Source organism: Ailuropoda melanoleuca, chromosome 3, assembly GCF_002007445.2.
Source record: "Ailuropoda melanoleuca isolate Jingjing chromosome 3, ASM200744v2, whole genome shotgun sequence".
NCBI lineage: Eukaryota > Metazoa > Chordata > Mammalia > Carnivora > Ursidae > Ailuropoda > Ailuropoda melanoleuca.
The window spans coordinates 83,996,901-84,017,388 of NC_048220.1; the positions used below are offsets into that span (position 1 = coordinate 83,996,901).

At 40.2% G+C, this 20,488-nt stretch overlaps 1 protein-coding gene across 1 annotated transcript in view; it reads right to left on the reverse strand.

Annotated features, from left to right (window-relative positions):
• SIMC1 (SUMO interacting motifs containing 1) overlaps positions 1–20,488 on the reverse strand; it is a 45,532-nt gene that overhangs the window by 1,396 nt on the left and 23,648 nt on the right. Inside the window, exons 6-9 of the mRNA XM_034655655.1 lie at positions 19,975–20,127; positions 18,019–18,147; positions 8,668–8,824; positions 8,478–8,562 (exon numbers count right to left, since the gene is read on the reverse strand). Of these exons, the coding sequence (XP_034511546.1) occupies positions 8,478–8,562; positions 8,668–8,824; positions 18,019–18,147; positions 19,975–20,127 (524 nt within the window). The remainder of the gene's footprint in view (positions 1–8,477; positions 8,563–8,667; positions 8,825–18,018; positions 18,148–19,974; positions 20,128–20,488) is intronic.

Genomic DNA, 20,488 nt, shown 5'->3' on the forward strand with positions numbered 1-20,488 from the left:
TGAAGAAGATGAAGTCCAAGTTTAGTAGGTAGGGTCTGGGCAAAGACTTGACTGGTAGTTACTGGAGTACAAGTCAAAGGCCATTTGAGTATCCGTGGTCACTCAGTTTCTAAAAGGTCCTTTGTTCTTGGTTCTCTCTGGCCCTCAAGTTTTGCATATTAAAACCGTACAGATTAAAATTGTCTTAGTTTTTCCCCTTTGTTGATTTAAGCAATGACCCTAGATTAAACAATGCAACAACTATACTTCAAGTTACTATAACCACTTGAAAAAGACCCATGTGAATTTTTAATATCTGGGAGATTGAGTCTAAGTATAAAAAGAATTGCTAAGAAATACTGAATTGGTTTCTTAGATTGTTGTTGTGCTGGTCTATTGTAATTCTGTTAAAAGAAACAATTTTGTGTATGTTGTATGATAGACCAAATAAATATATTTATCCATGTTCAAAATAAGTGTTCTTGCCGTGGGAGGAGAGTGATTCAGTTACGGACTAGGAGGAGAGGAAGAATTCTGAGGGACTGGAAATTGAAGTATTGCTATGAACTTGTATTTCTAAAAAAAAGTACGTAATTTACTAGCTCTGTCGTGAGAGGGTCTAGAAGCAGGTACCCCAGTAGTAATCGGTATGCTTAGCACCCAGATCTTGATTTCTTAATGCTTTCCCCCACTCCCAACCAGGAGAAACCCGAATTTTTTTGGAGGAAAGGCCAATTCTAGGACCATGGCAAGGAAATTACAAGGTGAATCTGGAACATCTATAAGAAAGTAAAGGAATGCTTAAAAATAGAGTGGGGAAAACACACACACACACACACACACACACACACACACACACAGGAACAAATCAAAAGGACAAGCCAGCGTGAAGAGGCCTCTTGCTGGCTACGTTTTGGTCATGATCATAAAAAATAATGACAAAAATGGATTATACACAGTAAATTTTAAAAAGTGCCAAGTCCATAATAAATAAAAAAGGAAGGGAGGAAGAAGGGAAAGATCCTTTTTTTTTTTTTTTTAAAGATTTTATTTATTTATTCGACAGAGATAGAGACAGCCAGCGAGAGAGGGAACACAAGCAGGGGGAATGGGAGAGGAAGAAGCAGGCTCACAGCAGAGGAGCCTGATGTGGGGCTCGATCCCATAACGCCGGGATCACGCCCTGAGCCGAAGGCAGACGCTTAACCGCTGTGCCACCCAGGCGCCCCGGGAAAGATCCTTTTTGCAGAAGAAGGCCAGTTAAGAAATGTAGAAGCAATGTAGAACTAGAAAGTAACCACTTTGCAATCTACTATTGTAATGACTGATTCAGGTAAGAACCATCAGTGGGTGCTAAAACCCCTGAGTGAAAGGCTGGATAGGATATTCACAGTCTCAAAGTTTTACTCTCTGGATAACTTAACTAATAACAGAGCAGTGGGAAATGTGATAGACACGACCTTAACCAAATGATCACACTTAACATCACCAATAATGGGACCAAACGGACAGTGTCGCCTCTTGCTGCCGTGTGCCGGGAAGGAGTGTACACCTTCAGCTATTCAGTGCTCCGGCCAGCAGGACTTAAGAGGACTCTGATCATGAGGAAATAATGAGACAACCCCGGTTATGGGATATTCTACAAAATAACTGGCCTGGGCTCTTCAAAAATGTCTGTATTATGAAAGACAAGGAAAGGGTGGGAGCTATGTAAAAGGAGACCAAAGAGTATACAACAACCACAGTGTGTGATATCTGGAGCCTGGCTCAAAACGAAACCAGCCGCCTACAGAGGATATTCCTGGGACACGTTAGAGAATATTACGGATAAATTTGTTGAGTGTGATAATGAATTGTGCTGTGCATGGGAATATCCTTATCCTTAGGCCGAAGTACTTACAGGCATGAAGGGTTACTATGGTGCAACTTACTCCCAACTCTCAAAAAAAAGTATTTAGGTGGATCAATAGATAAACCAAAATGTGGTAAAATGTTCACAGCCAGTAAATCAACATAAAAGGTAAATGGGTGCTCACTGTACCACTCTTTCAACCCTTCTGTAGGTCCAAAAATAAAAATATTGAGGAAAAGTAAAAGAAGTTCTAAAGGTCTCTCATCCAAATCCACAGATGAGCCCCAAGAGGATTCTGGAAGCACACAGAGTCCAGGCAAAGGAGCGCAGGTCATGGATAAAGCAGACGGCTTGAGCAGAGCTCCGAGGACGGCGGACCCCCAGAGCGCCGGCATTCACTACAGCGCCCCTCTCTCCATCTCCCCGTTTAGGGCGTGCGGATAGGGCAACTCTTCTAGCAGGGTTTCTACGACTCAACTACATCGTATCCGGAAAGTTGGGAAACACAGAATAAACTTGTTTTTAAGCAACGGATTAGGTTACATTTTCAACTAATACGCTCAAAATGTTTTTCTTCAAACTTCAGGTAAATTCACTCTAGATTTATAGCACTGGGCCTAACTGTAAAGAGAAAAAAAGTACAACAAACACGCTACAGTGTGTCTAAAAAGGAAGCAGGGAGCAAAGCTGCCTTGAGACGTCCTATCAGGGCCCTTTCAACATTCAATCAACACAGATTCCAGTGAGCACCGACGATGCAACTGGAAGTGGGCTAGTCTCTGGTGAGACAGTGGAATTAGAGATATGGGCCCAGCCCCCGTGGACTGACATTCTAGGTGCGGGAAACCTAACAGTAAACCAGCCAACAAAAACAATTCTAGTTTTGGTGAGTACAATCACAGAAATAAATCGGATGCCGTGATAAACAGTGGCATTGGGGGGATGAGGGAAGCAGTCCACTCTAGTCAGGCCCTCTGAGCTGAGTCCTGAAGGATGAGAAGGAGGCAGTTGTGCAAAGGTCTAGGGGAAAAGCAGTTCAGGTAGTGAGAACAGCAACTGTAAATGCCCTGAGGCAGGAAAAAGCTTGTTTTGAGAACTAGAGATAAAATCTGGGTGGTAAGGGAAAGCCGTAGTGGAGACTGGAAGGTAGGCTAGGCCACAGAAAAATGTGGAGTTTGGCCTTAGAGAGCAAATGGAAGCATCTGGAGGGTTTTAAGCCAGGTAACATGCTCTATTTTACTCTGCTACTGGTGGAGAATGGTTGTAGGGGGACAAAAGCCTTTTAGTAAAACGTATCAGGTATATGCTACTCTGAAAACTATGAAAATGATTTTGAAGGAATGGAAAGAACAGGGGAGTAGGGAAGACTTGGGGTGGGAGCAAGAAGAATTTGGAGTTCATTAAAGTAATACAGGACATTTGAAGAGGCAAATGTTGGCAGTTCCCATCCAAGCACTCTTCAAGGGGGAGGAACTCTTGGCCAGTGGACTTGAGCCATTCTGGTCCAGCTGGCAAGGCCTTGGATTTTATGCTTCAGTAGGCATGAGAGGTCTTACATCAGAGGCTGTGGGAATACTGTGTGAGGCGATTTATGTAAAGGGTTTAGCACACCGCCTTATGCAAGATGTTCTGGCTCCTAGTATTGTTATTAGGTTCCTGGATCAGGTTACTAGGGGTAACTATTATTATTTTTAAAGTTACTAATTAATTATTTTTAAAGATTTTATTTATATATTTGACAGAGAGAGAGGCAGCAAGAGAGGGAACACAAGCAAGGGGAGTAGGAGAGGGAGAAGCAGGCCTCCCGCTGAGCAGGGAGCCCGATGCAGGGCTCGATCCCGGAACACTGGGATCATGACCTGAGCCGAAGGCAGACGCTTAAGGGCTGAGCCACCCAGGTGCCCCTATTTATTAACTTATTAATTAATTAATTTACTTAGAGCAGGGAGAGGGGGAGAGGGGGCGTGGGAGAGGGAGAGAGAGAATCTCAAGCAGACTCCACGCTGAGTGCAGAGCCCAACTCGGGGCTTGATCTCACAACTCTGAGATCATGACCTGGGCAGAAACCAAGAGTAAGACGCTCAACTGACTGAGCCACCCAGGCGCTCCCTAGGGTAACTATTATTATTTTGTCATCATCATCATCAGCAACACTCTAGGAATCTCCAACCCAACAGTCACACTGTGCTTTTTACCTTCTCTGCAGATCTCTCTCCATTTACGTCCATGTCAGCAACGGCAGAACCCTGGAGCCATACTTCAGACTCAGTCACCCAAGCCCTGACAAACTGATCTTCAAAGTGCTTCTGTCGCATCCACTGCCTTTCCTGCTGCAAAACCCACCCCCTCGCCACCAGGACCCCTCCTGGGACTGCTCCGGTCCTCCACCAAACTACCTGCCACACCTCGGGCACAGCAACCTCATGCTCTGATGGCTTCTCCTCACTCTTGGAATCAAGTTGACATTTCTTAACATGGCCCAGAAGGCCCTTCATGCCCTATCCATCTACTATTCTAGTCTCATCTTGTGCTATTCTCCCCTTGCTCTCTACCTCTCTACATTCCAGTCTGACTAGCTTGTTCTATGTTCCTTGGACTCACTAAACAACTTCTTGCCTTAGGGCCCTTGGACATGCTATTTTTAATTTTTCCGGAAAACTGCCCTATTTGCCTGGCTAACACCAGTCCTGTTTTTTTTTTTTTTTAGATTCTATTTATTTATTTGAGAGAGAGGGAGCATGATTGGGGGGTGGGGGTGAGGGGCAGAGGGAGAGGGAGAAGCAGACTCCCCACTGAGCAGGGAGCCTGACACGGGGCTCCTTCCCAGGACCCCAAGGTCATGAACTGAGCGGAAGGCAGACACTTAACGGACTGAGCCACCCAGGTGTCCCCCAAGTTCTTCTTATCTCAGCTGAAGTACCACTTCTTCAGGGAGGCCTCTGCGGTCCCTCCAAAACTAGATTAGGTACTCCTATTTTGTGCACTTCTCCTTTCCTTCAGAGAATTTATTTTACTTGTAATTATATGTTGTTTATGTGATTATTTGTTTAGGGTCAATCTCTTCACAGTAAGCTCTGTGAGGGCAGGGGCCATGTTGGTCTTACTCCCTGAAGTTTTCCCAATGAGCCAGGCACACAGAAGGTATTTTGTAAATATTTGTTGCCTGAATAAATATATGAATTGACCTGAACTTGCCTGTATCTGCTTTTCTCTCCTCTCTGGACAGGGCTCCTTACAGGAAGGCTCCCTGTTCTCTCCTCAGAATGAACTGAGGTCTGACTTCTGTGGGCCATCCTGCCTAAATTGTCTAGCCAAGTAAAATTCAGGAAAAGCAGGTGTTTTTCTTCCTTTAAATACTGTATATTTAAATTCTTAGCACTCATAATTTCAAAATAAGAGGTATGACAATTCACGAGTATCAGGAAAACTCATTGGCTTAAAGCAATCTGCAATTCTGCCGAGGCTCAAACTTGAGCTGCATGGCTGTGGAACTGGGGTACAGTGGGGTTGATTCTCTTGGCCAGAGAATGTAAGCTTACCCGGCAGCCCAGCACCTATGCCTCCATGGGGCTGCTCTGCCTTCTTTGGAAATATTTACAAAGTATGGGGCTTCAGGATATACCTTTCCCCAAGGTCGAGGGTTTGTACAAAAGTAATTTAATCATGTACAGAGAGTTTAGAAAACAGGGAGTTGGAAATTCCTTAAAATCTCACCTTCTAATCTCACCCAGTGATTTCATAGAACAGTAATTCCTTCCAGCGTGTTTTGATTGCACACAGACTTTGGCAACAGACCTAAGTTTGAATCCTGACTCTGTACTTACTTTTCTCCCAGACTTTGTTTCCCCAGCTTTAAAGAGGGGATGATACTCACCTTCCCCGGATTATATACGCCAGGGTGTATGAATTTACCTAGTCCTCCTTCTTCTCTTCCCCCATGCTAAGATGTTCCCCTAAACAAAGGACAAGCTTGGGCTCCCCAACCTCTTGCCTTCTTCCTCTACTCGTGGAGATGGACAGCTCAGGCTGACCCAAAATGCCTTCCACAATGTCTGCAGACCACTTGCAGAGGGCAGAGAGGACTAAGGAGCCCTCACAGTTAAAAGCCTACTGACAAGGACACTGACCATTTCAGGGTACCATTTAGCTGTCTTCTTTGGAGGACATTGTTTCCAAACTATTGGTTCTAAATATTTTTTCTCCTTCTTAACTCTTGGTCTCCAAAGAAAGTGGAGAGAATGTTAAGGATAAAATGGCCCTGGAACACACCCCATTTATTCTTGGTCCATATACACTGGTTTAAGGCTTCCCTCTCCCTTGTTGGAAGCATAAAAATATTCTGGAATGAAAGTGGATCTCATGTCCATCTTAAGTCACTATTGCCCAAGGCCCAGCTGTATTCCCTGGGAAGCAAAAACGAAGTAAACAAGGAGTGTTAAAGGTGAACTTTAAATAAAACCAGGCTGCTTTAATATTAAACTTTCTGCTTGATCTCCAAAGAACAATTACATAAACCCTGCTGAGGCTAAGTACAACATGGAATTTGCCTCTGGGCCTTTGTTCTGAGAAGAACAGGTACCCTTTTTTGAGGGTGCTAAAAAATGCACAAGGGGCGCCTGGGTGGCACAGCGGTTAAGCGTCTGCCTTTGGCTCAGGGCGTGATCCCGGCGTTATGGGATCGAGCCCCACATCAGGCTCCTCCGCTGTGAGCCTGCTTCTTCCTCTCCCACTCCCCCTGCTTGTGTTCCCTCTCTCGCTGGCTGTCTCTCTATCTCTGTCAAATAAATAAATAAAATCTTTAAAAAAAAAAAATGCACAAACTACACAACCACAAATGTCATGGCCTTGACAACGCACTTTAAAGTTTTAGTTACAAGAGCCTGAAACATGAAGATCTCGTAGCCTACTCCTGGCTGGGCAGATAGGCAGGCTGGGATCCAATTAACATTGACTGGGAACTCACTATTTTTTCTCACGTCTATTAACAATCAGTCTTGAAAAGTTCCATATTACCATCCCCATTCCATAGAAGAAAATGAGGTTTAGAGACATAAAGTTAGCAGAGTAAGTGGTGGAGTTGGGATTCAAACTCAGACCTTCTGTCTTAAATTCAGTGCTGTTTTTTACATTTCTCTACAATAGTTTCCTCGGTTCCAGGCCTGAGAGGGTATAAGGGCTATCGTACCTTCCCCAGTGCCATTACTGAGCTAAATTCAACCTCAACATGATCATGGCAAGTAAATATAAAATGCAGTTACATATAAATATGTACTATTTCTCCTCACTGTTTGAGAATAAGTTGAACATTGTGCCCTTCTATCCCTCAATACTTCACTCTGGATTTCTTAAGACTGAGGACAATTATCTTCATAAGCCAGGGTTGTTATCAAAAATAGGAAATTTAATATTAGTATAATACTATTATTTAATCTATTTCATTTCACCATTCATCCCAATAACATACTTCATAGCCTCTTTTCCCTGGTTCAGGAGCCCATCCAGGATCATGTTTTGCATTTAGTATTAATGTGCTTTAGTTTCTTGCTAATCTGGAACAGTTTCTTGGTCTGACTTTGTTTTTAAGACAGTGGCACTTTTCAAGAGTACAAGCCAATAATTTTGTAAAAGGTCTTTCCGTGTGAATTTGTCTGATGCTTCCTGGTGATTAGATTCAGGTCATGGATTTTTGGCAAGAACACCACGTGAGTGATGACGTGTCCTTCTCAGGGCATCACATTAAGAGAAATATGTTTTCTCCCCTAAAAAGTTATTATCTTTTGGATGGCTCAATTGGTTAAGCACCTGACTCTTGGTTTCAGCTCTGACTCGTGGGATCAAGCCCCACTTTGGCCTCCGTGCTCAGCAGGGAGTGTGCCGGAGATTCTCTCTCTCGCCCACTGCCCCCTCCCCTGCTCACATGTGAGTGCTCTCCCTCGCTCTCTCAAATAAATAAATAAATAAATAAATAAATAAATCTGTAAAAAAAAGTTACCGTCTTTCCTTTTGGAATTAATAATTATGTCAGTAATTGGGAACAAGGGCCTCATTAATCTTTGGCTAATAAAATCATTCTCATTTGAAGCAGCTGTTCCTTTATTACCCTCATCAATACTCGCTTCCTGAGCATTAATTAGTCTAACTCTTCTGGATCCTCCTTGATCACTGGCTTCGCCTGAGACTTGAGTAAAGTCACTTTCACAGACTATAGAGCGCCTAACAACTCCTGCATGATGTAAGCTTTTATGTTGCCCCTGATTTGCTCTGGGTTTGCATCCTACTGACGGATGTTAACAATGTCCACAGTCAATGAGCAAATGACCCAACAAAGACTTTGAGTGACGGACAGGGTAAGATGCCAGGGCTAATCAGGTCATCACAGAATACTTCTCCTGGTAAGATGACTGCTGCTTACCTGTACGACCTAATAAGTGCAAGGACCACTGTATTATCTGCCATAAGCACATGTGAGTTCCTCTGTTCTATAGCAGTGATTCCAAAGATGTCATTCCTTGCTCCTTATAGTTATAACCAAGGAACGCTGATTTACTTCGGCTAACAAATTAGAATCCCCCATGTAACTTCAATTCATAACAATGGCTACCGTGAGACTCACACGCGGTCTTATTTGTGAACAAATGCTGCTTACCTCTCAGCACGTGCTGATAACTGGATAACAGGAACTGCAGGTGCTCAACCAGTTCGTCCCACATCTGCCACTGGGTTTTATCCGACTGCGGAGAAGCGAAAGCAGTTGGTAGGAGGTGCCTTCTTCCGTTACATGCTCAAGGGTGAGGGGAAAGGTGTTCAAGGCCTGACTGAGGCAGGGAAGCATGTACCTGACACTTGAGCAGTGATGTGGAATTGTTCAGAAAGTAGAGGGCCTGGGCCAGAGACAAGGGCAGGCGGGTGGGCGTCTCGCAGCTGTGGAGGAATATGATTTCTAACACTTTGCAGCGCAAAAGGTGGCTTTCCATGGTAGTAAAGAACATCTCCCTGCGTGGAGAAGAGAAGGAGGGTTAATCATCACCACTATCACTTCAAGGCACATATACCACAATTCCCCCTGAAAGCTCTGACCTTTGCCCTAAAACAGAGATGGCTAAGAAGGAATAGGATAGAGGCCTACAAAATCACAAAGCTTGTGAACAGGGCAGAGATGGGTTTGTTCATGAATTAACAACTGCCAGAAGGAGGGAAAAGTCTTTGATGTTTGATAAAGAAAAGTTAGGATACGTTGAAAAGATTAACTTCATATTATAAGAGAATTAATACTCGGAACAAATATTTCTAAATGTCTACAATGTGCCAGACACTGTTTGGCACAGGAAAGAATATTAAGATAAATTAAAGAAAAAAAAAGCTCAAAAAGCTGACGGCTGACCAGAGGCAAAAGGTATTCAACAGGAACCGAAATAAAGTGCAGGGTCAGTGCACGTGTACGCGGGCTGCCTGTGGTGCTTCAGAGATACACGCAGGAGAGAGTACATTTGTTCAGGGGACTAGAAGTGGCCTTCTAACGGAGAAGGAGGCACGGGACAGTGGTCTAGGAGGAGGAAAATGGCTCAAGGCAGGAGGCATTCCACCAGAGGGGAAAAACCTGGACAAAAAGAAAGAAGTAAAAAATACACAGCTGTGAGCATTGCAGCTTCTTAAATTTCAAGTCTGGGACTTGAGAGCCCCAGAGGGACGCTTGCCCTTGACTTTGTCACTTTACCCAGTGCAGGACTTGACCAGCAAAGGTGGGCTACGGCATATTCAGAATCTCAGAGAGAGGAACTACAAAACTGCAGCTGTGTTTTGGGAAGGTTAATCAAGCTCATTGTTCTAATCAAGCTCATTTTATTTACCTTTTCCTTGGAGTAGGCTCCTTGCCCAGCATGGAGCTTGAACCCCCACCCTGCCCCGACCACAAGATCAACACCTGAGCTGAGATGGACAGTCAGATGCCTAACCGACTGAGCCACCCAGGTGGCCCTCAAGCTCATTGTTCTAAAAGCAATGTCAACTTCCAAATTATGTTATAAATCTCAGATGCACAGGGCGCATGTCAGGACTGCCCAAAGGTGTTAGCTTAAAGGTCTGTTTGTCAGTTCTTGTCAGGTCTGTGGGTCATAGCAGTTCCGGAAGCAGACAGCTTGGTCCCAGGAGACTCCCTCCACCCTCACTCCACCCTCACTTCAGATGCCACTCTCACATCCAGACTGTCATCTGTGTTTCTGGATGACTGGCTATAGATCAGAGGTTCCCAGGTCTCCCTCCTCAGGTTCAATTAATTTGCTAGAACGGCTCACAAAACTAAAAAAAATAATTTACTTACTAGTTTACCAGTTTCTCATTAAAGGATATAACTCAGGGACAGTCAGATGGAAGAGATGCATAGGGCAAGGTATGTGGGAAGGGGTGAAAAGCTTCCAAGGTCTCTGGGGCTGTCATTCTCCTGGTATCTCCCTGTGTTCACCACCCTGTAAGCTTTCTAAGCCCTGTCCTCTTGGGTTTTTACTTCATTAGATAGGTGTGATGGACTAAATCACTGACCATTTGTAATTAAACTCAATCCCCAGCCCCTCTCCCCATCCTGTAGGTGAGGATGGGGTGGTGGTGGGGGGGAATGGTTGGGAGGTTGGGACACAGTTCCCCCAACCCCCAACCAGCTCCCATTCTTACCCTAGGGGCATCCAAAAGTCACCTCATTAACATAGTAAAAGATACCTTTATCTCTCCTCACTTAGGAAATTCCAAGGGTTTGGGATGAAGACTAAATATATATTTCTTATTATAAATCACAGTATCACAGTGTGTAAATATAAAAGACCCTCCCCACATCATCTCTTAAATTTATTTTAAGAACTAAGTGTTTAAAACAAAACTATGACTTCATTCTGGAGTTTATACCTATGTAAAAGCAAAATGTATGACAATAAAGCACAAAGGATGAGAGCAGGGTAAATGGAAATACAGTTTTAAGATTCTTACATTATATATTAAGTGATTTAATATTAATTCAAGGCAGACTATGGTAAGTTAAGGATGCATATTGTAATTCTAAGAACAACCATTAAAAATAAAACATTTGCTGAAAAGTATTTGATCAAATTCAATACCTACTCATAACAAAAACTAGGAGTAAAAGGGAACTTCTTCAATTTGTTAATGAACATCAACAAAAAGCCCAACAGCCAGCATCATTATTAATGATGAACTTATATTTTAATCAATAATTAATTAATGAACTGAATGTTTTCCCCTAGATCATTAACAAAGGCAAAGATGTCTGCTTTTACCACTGCTACTCAACATAGTTGTGGAAGTTCTAGCCAGTGCAGTAAGACAAGAAAAGGAAATAAAAGGCATAAAGATTCCAGAAAGGGAGAAATAAAACTGTCCTTATTTGCAGATGACATGGTGACACACATCTGTGTAAACAATCCCAAGGAATCTTGGCACAAAAATATTATCCATAAAAGGAAAAGTTGATAAGTTGTATTTTATCAACATTTAAAACTTTTGCTCTGTGAAAGACCTTGTTTGGAGGATGAAAAGACAAACTACAAAATGGGAGAAAATATTTGCAAACCACAGATCTGACAAAAATGTAGTATCTAGAATACAGAAAGATTCTCAAAACTCAACAGTAAAAAAGCAAACAATCCATTTAGAAAATGAAAAAAAGACATTTCAGTAACGAGTTATATAGATGGCAATAAACACACGAAAAGGTGTTCAAATTCAATACCTATTAGAAAAATTAAAATGAAAATCATGAGATATCACCACACCCCTATCAGAATGGCTAGAATAAAAAACAGTGGCAACACCAAATGCCGGCTAGGATCACACATATATTGTTGGTGGGAATATAAAATAGTACAGCCAGTTTGGTAGTTTCTTAAAAACTAAATGTGCAACTAACATATGATGCAAAAATTGTACTCCTTTGTATTTATTCCAGAGACATGAAGACTTACATTCACATGAAAATTTGTATATGAATATTTATAGCAGCTTTATTCATCATAGTCCCAAACTGTAAACAACAGATATCCTTTGGGTAATGGTTAAAAAAAATCCATGGTACATTCCCACCATGGAATACTATTCAGTAATAAAAAGGGATTAACTATTGATACACATAACGACCTGAATGAATCCCGGGATCGAGCCCCACATACAGCTCCTGCTCAGCGGGAAGTCTGGTTTTTCTTCTGCTCCTCACCCTGTTTGTGCTCTCTCTCCCAAATAAATAAATAAAAACTTAAAAAAATTCTTGAAATGACAAAAGCATAAAAATGGAGAACAGTTTAGTTTTCAGGGGTTAAGAAGGGGTGGGGTGGAGGGGGGAAGTGTGTATGGCTACAAAATGGCCATGTGAATAATCCTCGTGGTGATGAAAATGCTCTGTATCTTGGCCCGTATCAGTCTCAATATCCTGGTTGTGATATTGCACTATAGTTTTGCAATGTTATCACTGGGGAAACTGTGTAAAGAGTACATGGGGTCTCTCTGCATTAGTCCTTATAACTAATGCAAATATATAATTATGTCAAAATAAAATTTTAATTAAAAAAGCTAAGAACCAATAGGAGAGATAAAATGGAATAATAGAAAATATGTAATCCAAAAGAAGGCAGAAAAAGAGGTAAAAATGAACAAAGGACAAAAGAGACATAGGAAACAAATAGCAAGATGATACATATAAAACCAAAAATTAAATGTAAATGAAATAAATAACTCCCATTAAAAGGTAGGGATTGTCAGCTGACTAAAAAAACCCGGGCTATATGATATTTACAATAACCATACCTTTTTCTAAAAACCTTTAACTTTTTGTTAGACTCACAGAAGAGTTGCAAGAATAATACAAAGAATTCCCAAATACCCTTAATACTTTTCACCAAATGCTTATCACATCTTCTTTATCTTTCTGTCTCTTTCAATTTTTTTCTCTGAACTATTTGAGAGTAAATTGTAGACATGATGCCCATTTAACCCTAAATACTTCAGTGTATAATTCCTAAAAACAAGGACATTCTCTTAAATAACCAGATATAATGATCAAAATCAGGAAATTAGTTTTACTATAATACTATTTTATTATCCACAGTCTTCAATCAGATTTTTTTGTTGTCCTCATAATGCTGTTTATAGCAAAAGAAAATCACAGATTACACATTTGCATTCAGTTGTCTGTTTTTGTAAGTCCTTTGATCTGGGACAGCTCCTAAACTTTACTTTGTCTTTCATGACATTGACATTATTAAAAAGTGCAGGTCAGTTTTTTTCATAGAATATTTCTCATTTGGGATTTGTCTGATATTTCCCCACAATTAAATTGAAGTTATACATTTTTGGGCAAGAGTACTGCAAGAATTATAGTTTGTTTTTCTCAGTGCATCATATCAAAAGGCATACGATGCCAACCTGTCTCATTGTTGGTGTTAACTGTGAACACTTAGTGACTAAGGTAGTGCCTTCACTATAAAGTTATTCTTTTCCCCATTATTAATGAGTATCTTGTGGCAATATACTTTGAAATTATGAAAATACCTTGGTACTCCACAAACTTTTGCCATTTTAATATCCACACATATATGAATTAACTATAATGATGGTTATCAAATAGCATTTTTTCCTAACTCACTGTTTCTTCTTACATTTATTAGTTGGCTTTCAACTGTAAGGAAGAATGTCACTTCTCTTCCTTCCTTCTCGTCAGTATTAGAACTGTGGATTCTTATTTTATTTAATAGTCTTTTATTGTCAATATTTATTTTGATGCTCAAATTATCCCAGATTTGGTCAGGAAGCCCTTTAACTTGACATGTTCTGAACATTCTTTGAACATTTCTTTACTTCTGGCACAAGATGTTCCGGGTTCATCTTGTACTTTTTCCTACCTCAGCTGTGCAATTATCCTTTTCTTCAAGGAACTCTGGTTCCTTTTAGTGTAAATTGGTATTTAGAAACAAAGATCTGGGTACAAGGTGAGCTCACTGCTACTAAGCTGTAATTATTTCTATACTCTCTCAGTGATAGTGGTAGGAAAAAGATATATGAATACACACATACACTCCACCCTCACACATCTGCATCTGTTCCTTTATCTATCTATATTTATTAGAAACCACGAGTTCATATTGATACCTCCAATTCCAATCCAGCACCACAGGGTTCCTTCTATCCTTTCCCCTTTTCACATGTGTAACTCTCTTCTCTGACAGTGAGAAACTTGGCTCTCATTATCCACAATACATTTATCTGTTTAATGCTAGAATACACATAAGATAGTTTTTGAATTGTTAACTCATACCTCTGTGAAAAAGAAGTCTACTAACTACAGTTCAATATTTATATACAGTTCATCTTCTCTTTAGCCTGAGAATACTTAGTCCAAATACTGTGTTTTAAGTTACTTGGACAGATTAGTGGTTGCCAGGGACTGGGGAAGATGGATGGTGTGGCCATAAAAGGAAAGGGATCCTTGTGGTGATGGAACAGTTCTGTACATCTGGATTGTGCTGGTAGTTGTATGAATCCACACATGTGATCACACTGCACACAAATGAGTGCATATAAAATGGGTGAAATCTGTATATGTTCTATGGATTGTACCAATGTTAATTTCCTGTTAGTGATATTGTACTATAGTTATGTAAGATATAATCACCAGGGGAAAACAGGGTGAAGGGTACATAGGACCTCTCTGTATTAGTTTTTGAAGCCTCCTATGAATCCATAATTATTTAAAAATAAAAACCGAAAAAAAAAAGTTACTTGGGCTTGTTCTCCCTTATATTCCTTCCCTCACCCAGCTTTGTTATTTATTAAAACACAGGTTAATTTGTGTCTATATTCCATGTTAGGCCCTCCCATACTGATATTTCTTTCAATTCCCTTGTTGATTCATTTTCCTTTTTTGAGAATATAAACACTAATACGGTTCCCAAAGCCTAAAAGTTGTAACTACACAAAGAAGTATACTTGGAAGTATTATGCCACCAACACTACAACCATTACCATTACCACTCTGGCCCAGTACCTTTTCTCCTTTCCAGCCCATTCCCAGCCACCCCTTGTACGTAAGCAGTTTGATTAGTCTGCCGTTTATCTTAACTTTGTTTCTTTTTTGACAAAAAATCATAATTATGTACCTTTTAAAATTTTTCTTTTCTTACAAAAAGATACATATATTTACTATGCATACTCTTTTGTATTTTGCTTTTTTAACCTAACGATATATTTTGGAAATCAGCTCAGAAATTTTGCTCCTATTTTTAATTTTTATTTTTTTACAGCTGCATAATACTCGATTGTGTAGATGTACAATAGATATTCAACCACTGCCCTATGCATGGGCATTTGGGGTGTTTCTAATATTTTGCAATTACAAACAATGCTGTAGTGAATATCTTACATATCATATTTTCATACTGCTAGAAGGGTATCTGCAGGGCAAATTCCTAGAAGTGAGATTGTTGGGTCAAGAGGTAAATGTACATTTAGTTTTGTTACATACTGCAAAATTCCTGATAGGTTTGTATCATCTTGCATTCCCACCAGCAATGTGTATCTGCTTTCTTAAAACCTCTCTAATGAATGTACTTATTATATTTCAAAATTCTTACTATTTAGATAGGTGAGAAATGGCATTTCATTGTAGTTTTAATTTATATTTTTTAAATATGGGTGAAGTTGAACATTATAAGAAAATGAAATTACAGATCAATATCTCTGTAAACACAGATGCGAAAGCCCTTAACAAAATACTGTAAGTGGAATCTGTCAATACACAAAAAGGGTAACATATCACAACCAAGTACAACTTTTTTATTCCAGGAATGGAAGGCTGATTTAACATTAGGAAATTAATCAATGTAATTCATCACATCAGTGGAATAAAGGAGAAAAACTACAATTATCTCAATAGGTACAGAACTTATATTTCACAAATATCAATACTTATTCTTCACAAAAACACTCCACTCAATAAACTAGAAATAGAAGGAAGCTTCCTCAATCCGACAGAGGACCCCTATGAAATGTCTACAGTTAACATTATACTTAATGGTCAAAGACTGAATGTTTCCCCCCTAAGACCAGGAATAAAGCAAGGATGTCTGCTATTATCACTTCTCCAACATTCTATTGGATTACTAGTCCATATAATAAGACAGGACAAAAAAGCAGAAGGCATATAGATTGGAAAGGAAGATGTTAAACTATTTTTATTTGCAGACAATATGATTATGTATGTAGAAAATCCTAAGCAAACCACAAAAAATTCCTAGTAGATATAATAAGTGAATTTAGCAAGGCTGCAGGATTTCTAGATACTATCAATGAGCCACTGGAAAGTGATAGGTCACATGGGTTATGCATTTATCAAAATCCATAGAATACTTACCTAAATTAGTTATACAATTTAATTGCATGTAAATTATACCTAAACTTTAAAGAAAAGTTAAATAAACCAAGGTAAAGGCTATATAAAGTATACACTAGTGTAATTTGGGTGCTTACCAATTTGCTCCTTCTGAGTTTTAACATAGGGTCAGGCTGTATTCAAATTATTTTTGTCAATGTTAAGTCTTAATGTGCTTATAGTTACCCATTCCTTAGATTTCCCACCTTTCATAAGAATCTGGGGTTGAATGAATGGTATGGGATTTGGACCCAAATGAAATACTCCTGACAAAGTGACAAAGCAAGTATGACATTTATGTACACTTCTTTTGGTCTGACCACTATAATATACTGCCTCCTTTGAATAATGAATTTGGGATTAAAAAGTCCTGGCTTTAAATTTGGATTATGAATCTAATTAGCTGTACAAACTTGGATTAATCATTTCACTATTTTGAGTATTTTTCTCATTTGTTAAATTAACATCATAGTTTGAATGAAAATATGAGAGTTAATGTGACAATGACAGGCACATTGCAGGGACCCAATAAATGTTTTTCTTAATCTTAGTGGGGTATTTTCATTAAATCTCGATCACAGTACTATTTGATTTGACATTTTCTTTTAACAGAGGAACCTGAACTGTATAATAGTCTTGGCTGCCAACTGGAAGTTTAGGGGATGGGCATGAGAAGACAGACATAGAGCTGATAGAGATAATAGGGTCACTATTGTACAATGACTCTCTCATAGTTATTTCCTGTGCTAACAGCTATTCATGAACTCATATTCAATCACTTATTTTTTTCCTCTGGATTTTTTTTTTTAAAGATTTTATTTATTTATTCGACAGAGATAGAGACAGCCAGCAAGAGAGGGAACACAAGCAGGGGGAGTGGGAGAGGAAGAAGCAGGCTCATAGCGGAGGAGCCTGATGTGGGGCTCAATCCCACAATGCTGGGATCACGCCCTGAGCTGAAGGCAGACGCTTAACAGCTGTGCCACCCAGGCGCCCCTTTCTTCTAGATTCTAAAATTACTGAATACAAGGAGGAATCACTGGTCCCAGCCAAGAACTCTATTTCTTTATCTCCTAAGGTAATACTTTACTAATTCATGCTTAGAGGAATTGAGTTCCTTATTCTTACTATCAGATTTATTCTACAGGTCCAACTGTTTTCATTCTTGGCTTACCTCTTCTTCCCCTGATATCGGACATGCTGATTTCATTCACCCATTAAGCCTTTAGTGAACATTTATATCAGGCTCCATGGCTGAGGATCAGGGAAAAGCTGAAACTTGAGGGATGATAAAGTTTTTAGCCAAATGAGTCAAGTAAGAAACTGTAGGCTCCAGTTATGGTATCTTGCCTGTTTCAAGAAATTATGCCTTAGTTGCAAATAATTTGTTGAGAACCTCTGTTTTTCAAAAGGTTAAAGAGACAGGAACTATCTCTCCACCTCTTTTTTTCCCAATTTAACTACTGTTTGGAATTTTCTTTTGAAATTCTGTTCCCAGGGACACCTGGGTGGTGCAGTCAGTTGGGCATCCAACTCTTGGTTTCGGCTTAGGTCGTGATCTTGGGGTTGTGGGATCAAGCCCCAGGTTGGGCTCTGTACTTAGTGCAGAGTCTGCTTGAGTCCCTCTCCCTCTGCCCCTACCCACCCCTCCACACCCTCTCCTCCCTGCTCATTCTTTCTCTAAAATAAATAAATAAATCCTAAAAAAAGAAAAAGAAAAAGAAATTCTGTTCCCAAAACATAAAACAGAAACAAAACTAAGACTCACCTCTGACTCCTCTCAGGAATGTCCAGCACAAACCCAAACATCATCTCGGCAATTTTATTGGAGCTGCACGTGGGGGTCCTGTCTACTTCTACGGCTATGGACAGCATCCTTTGCAGCTGACATACAATCCTGTGTCCGGAACATAGAACACAAGTGAGTGGGAGAATCTGGCAAGGAGCCACCCGGCTGGCTGGGAGCTCCCCACCTGTGTACTAAAGGATCTTGTAAAGCACATACCAGGTCAGAGAGAACTACTCAAGCTATCAGCAGGCTTTTATTTAGCAATTTCACCTATCTGAATCCCTCTTGCCAGATCATACTATCTGAACCTCTCAGAACCTGTGGTTGAGCTGTAAAAGCAAGCTACTTTTAAATTCAAAAATAGAAACATCTGATCTTAAGGATCTAGAGAACTTTAAGGATCATCTAACCTATAACTTCTTTATTTTCCAGATGAAGAAACAGGTCCAGAATGACTATCAGTTATTCGAATTTCTTTGAAACATGAAAAAATACGTATTTACCATATAGTTTTCCTGTCACTGGTTCCTTTACAATTATCTTTTACTAAGTTCAGTCTCAGACCTAAATGTGGGAGAAAGCCAGGCTGATGTGGCAGAAAGAATCTAGGCTACCCCTCAGAATGATGGGGCTGGCCTGAAGTCAGCCTTTTTTTTTTTAACATGCATTATTATTTGTGATGGAAGAAAGGGCTGTTTTCAGAAAATCTGCAGTCAGTAACACAATACGTGGCCCAGGGGCTCTGGCATCCGATTCTGGCTCTGTGATGACAAACTGGTCAACTTTTGACAAATTACTAAACTGCTCTGAGCCCAGTCTTCTCATCTCTAAAACAGGGGGAATAATACCACTTACTTCATCAAGTTTTGAGTGCCGTGTAACATATTTGGCAGATACACACTCATTAATGGTAAATGGTAGTGCCTATTGTTGTTAACATCACGATAAATTGACTTTTAGAGGGCTTTATTTTAATTTCTAGCAATATTTACTTATAATAAGTAACAGTGATAATTTAGATTATAATAAAGATTTTCTTCCATTGAAGAAATAGTGTCTGCCTCTCTCTTGGGTCTATATATTGGGGATGTAGGATAAGCCTAACCTAGGGCCTCCCCCACACTGTCAAGCAAATGCTTTATTGTTCTAAACATTCTCCCTTTAGATACAAGATTGTCTCTTAAATTAGTTAAAACCCATAGGCCTTATATGAAAATCGGATTGGTGCAACTAGATTATAAAATAGCGTTGTGAATTTAGGCACAAATGCTGTATTTGAAGTGTCAAGTGTGACTGGTTTTTAACAATACGACTGACAAGGAATAGGAATTACTTGTGCAAGGACAGTTCTGGATCCGAAAATCCTGGCATCTCTCAGAAAATGCCAAAACCACTCTAACCCCATAAAAGAAATGCTAGGACTCTCTTTTCAGTGTGGTCTGAGGTAACGGGGCCCTCCCTGGTCTGAGCCATTGCTGTTATAACGTGTTGGAATCTGCACGTTAAACTGCTATTCTTCTCCCAGGCCTGGAGGAGAGACACGAAGGTCCTTGAGGACTAGAGGCTGCTGGGACACCCAGTATCCATGACTCCTTCTCTTCCATCAGTGGTCAGCTGAAGTGATGAGTAGCTGTGACCCTGTACTGTCTCTTGGAATCCAGGAAATGGAATCTCCTAGCTTTTGTTTTATTTCAGCTTTGCAAACTTATGTTCACTTAGTGAAGTCCTATTCATCTGAAAGGGAAAGCATTTGCTTTTGCTTAACTTTGGCATTAGAATTTAGCCTGCAGCCGAACTAAGATAGTCTTTAGTAAGAATCAGCCTACATTACAAGGGCTTGTTAATTTTGTGGAAACTTCTTTTAGGAATGCTGCTGTTCTTTAAAGCAATAAATCCTAACAGCCCTGGGAAAGACAACTTGTGCCTGCCCCTTACAGCTGACTGGTGTTCTTTGTCAGGTTGGGCTGGGGAGAAGGATGGCTACTGCTGGCCTTCAAGATTCCTGTTCCTGAAGAGGTTTGATTCCCATTTGGGGGCTGAGTTAATCCGTCTTCAGTTACTACTTTGACCAACCACTTGATGACATCCCTGCAATGGAAAAAAGATAAGAAAAAAAAATTTTTAAACTTGTGTCTTATTGTATGGTGCTCAAAACTGCAGCCTTAACCTGGTCTCTGAGGGCCCTAGATTTCAAAGGCAACAAAGAGGGTTCTTAGGTGATTGTCAATATTTAAACAAGTCTAATGGAAACCCCACATTTAATTGCAGTAAGGTTACAAAAGCTAATGAAATATTGACATTTTTCTGAGTTGTTATTGAAAGGTACCTCTGGGGTCAAAGAGTACTATCTGTGGCTTCCTGATTAGGAACTTGAATTGAGCAGATGGAAAGTCAGACTGGATGACCACAGAGATCCTTACTGGCTTTCTATGATTAGGTGTCATCCGCT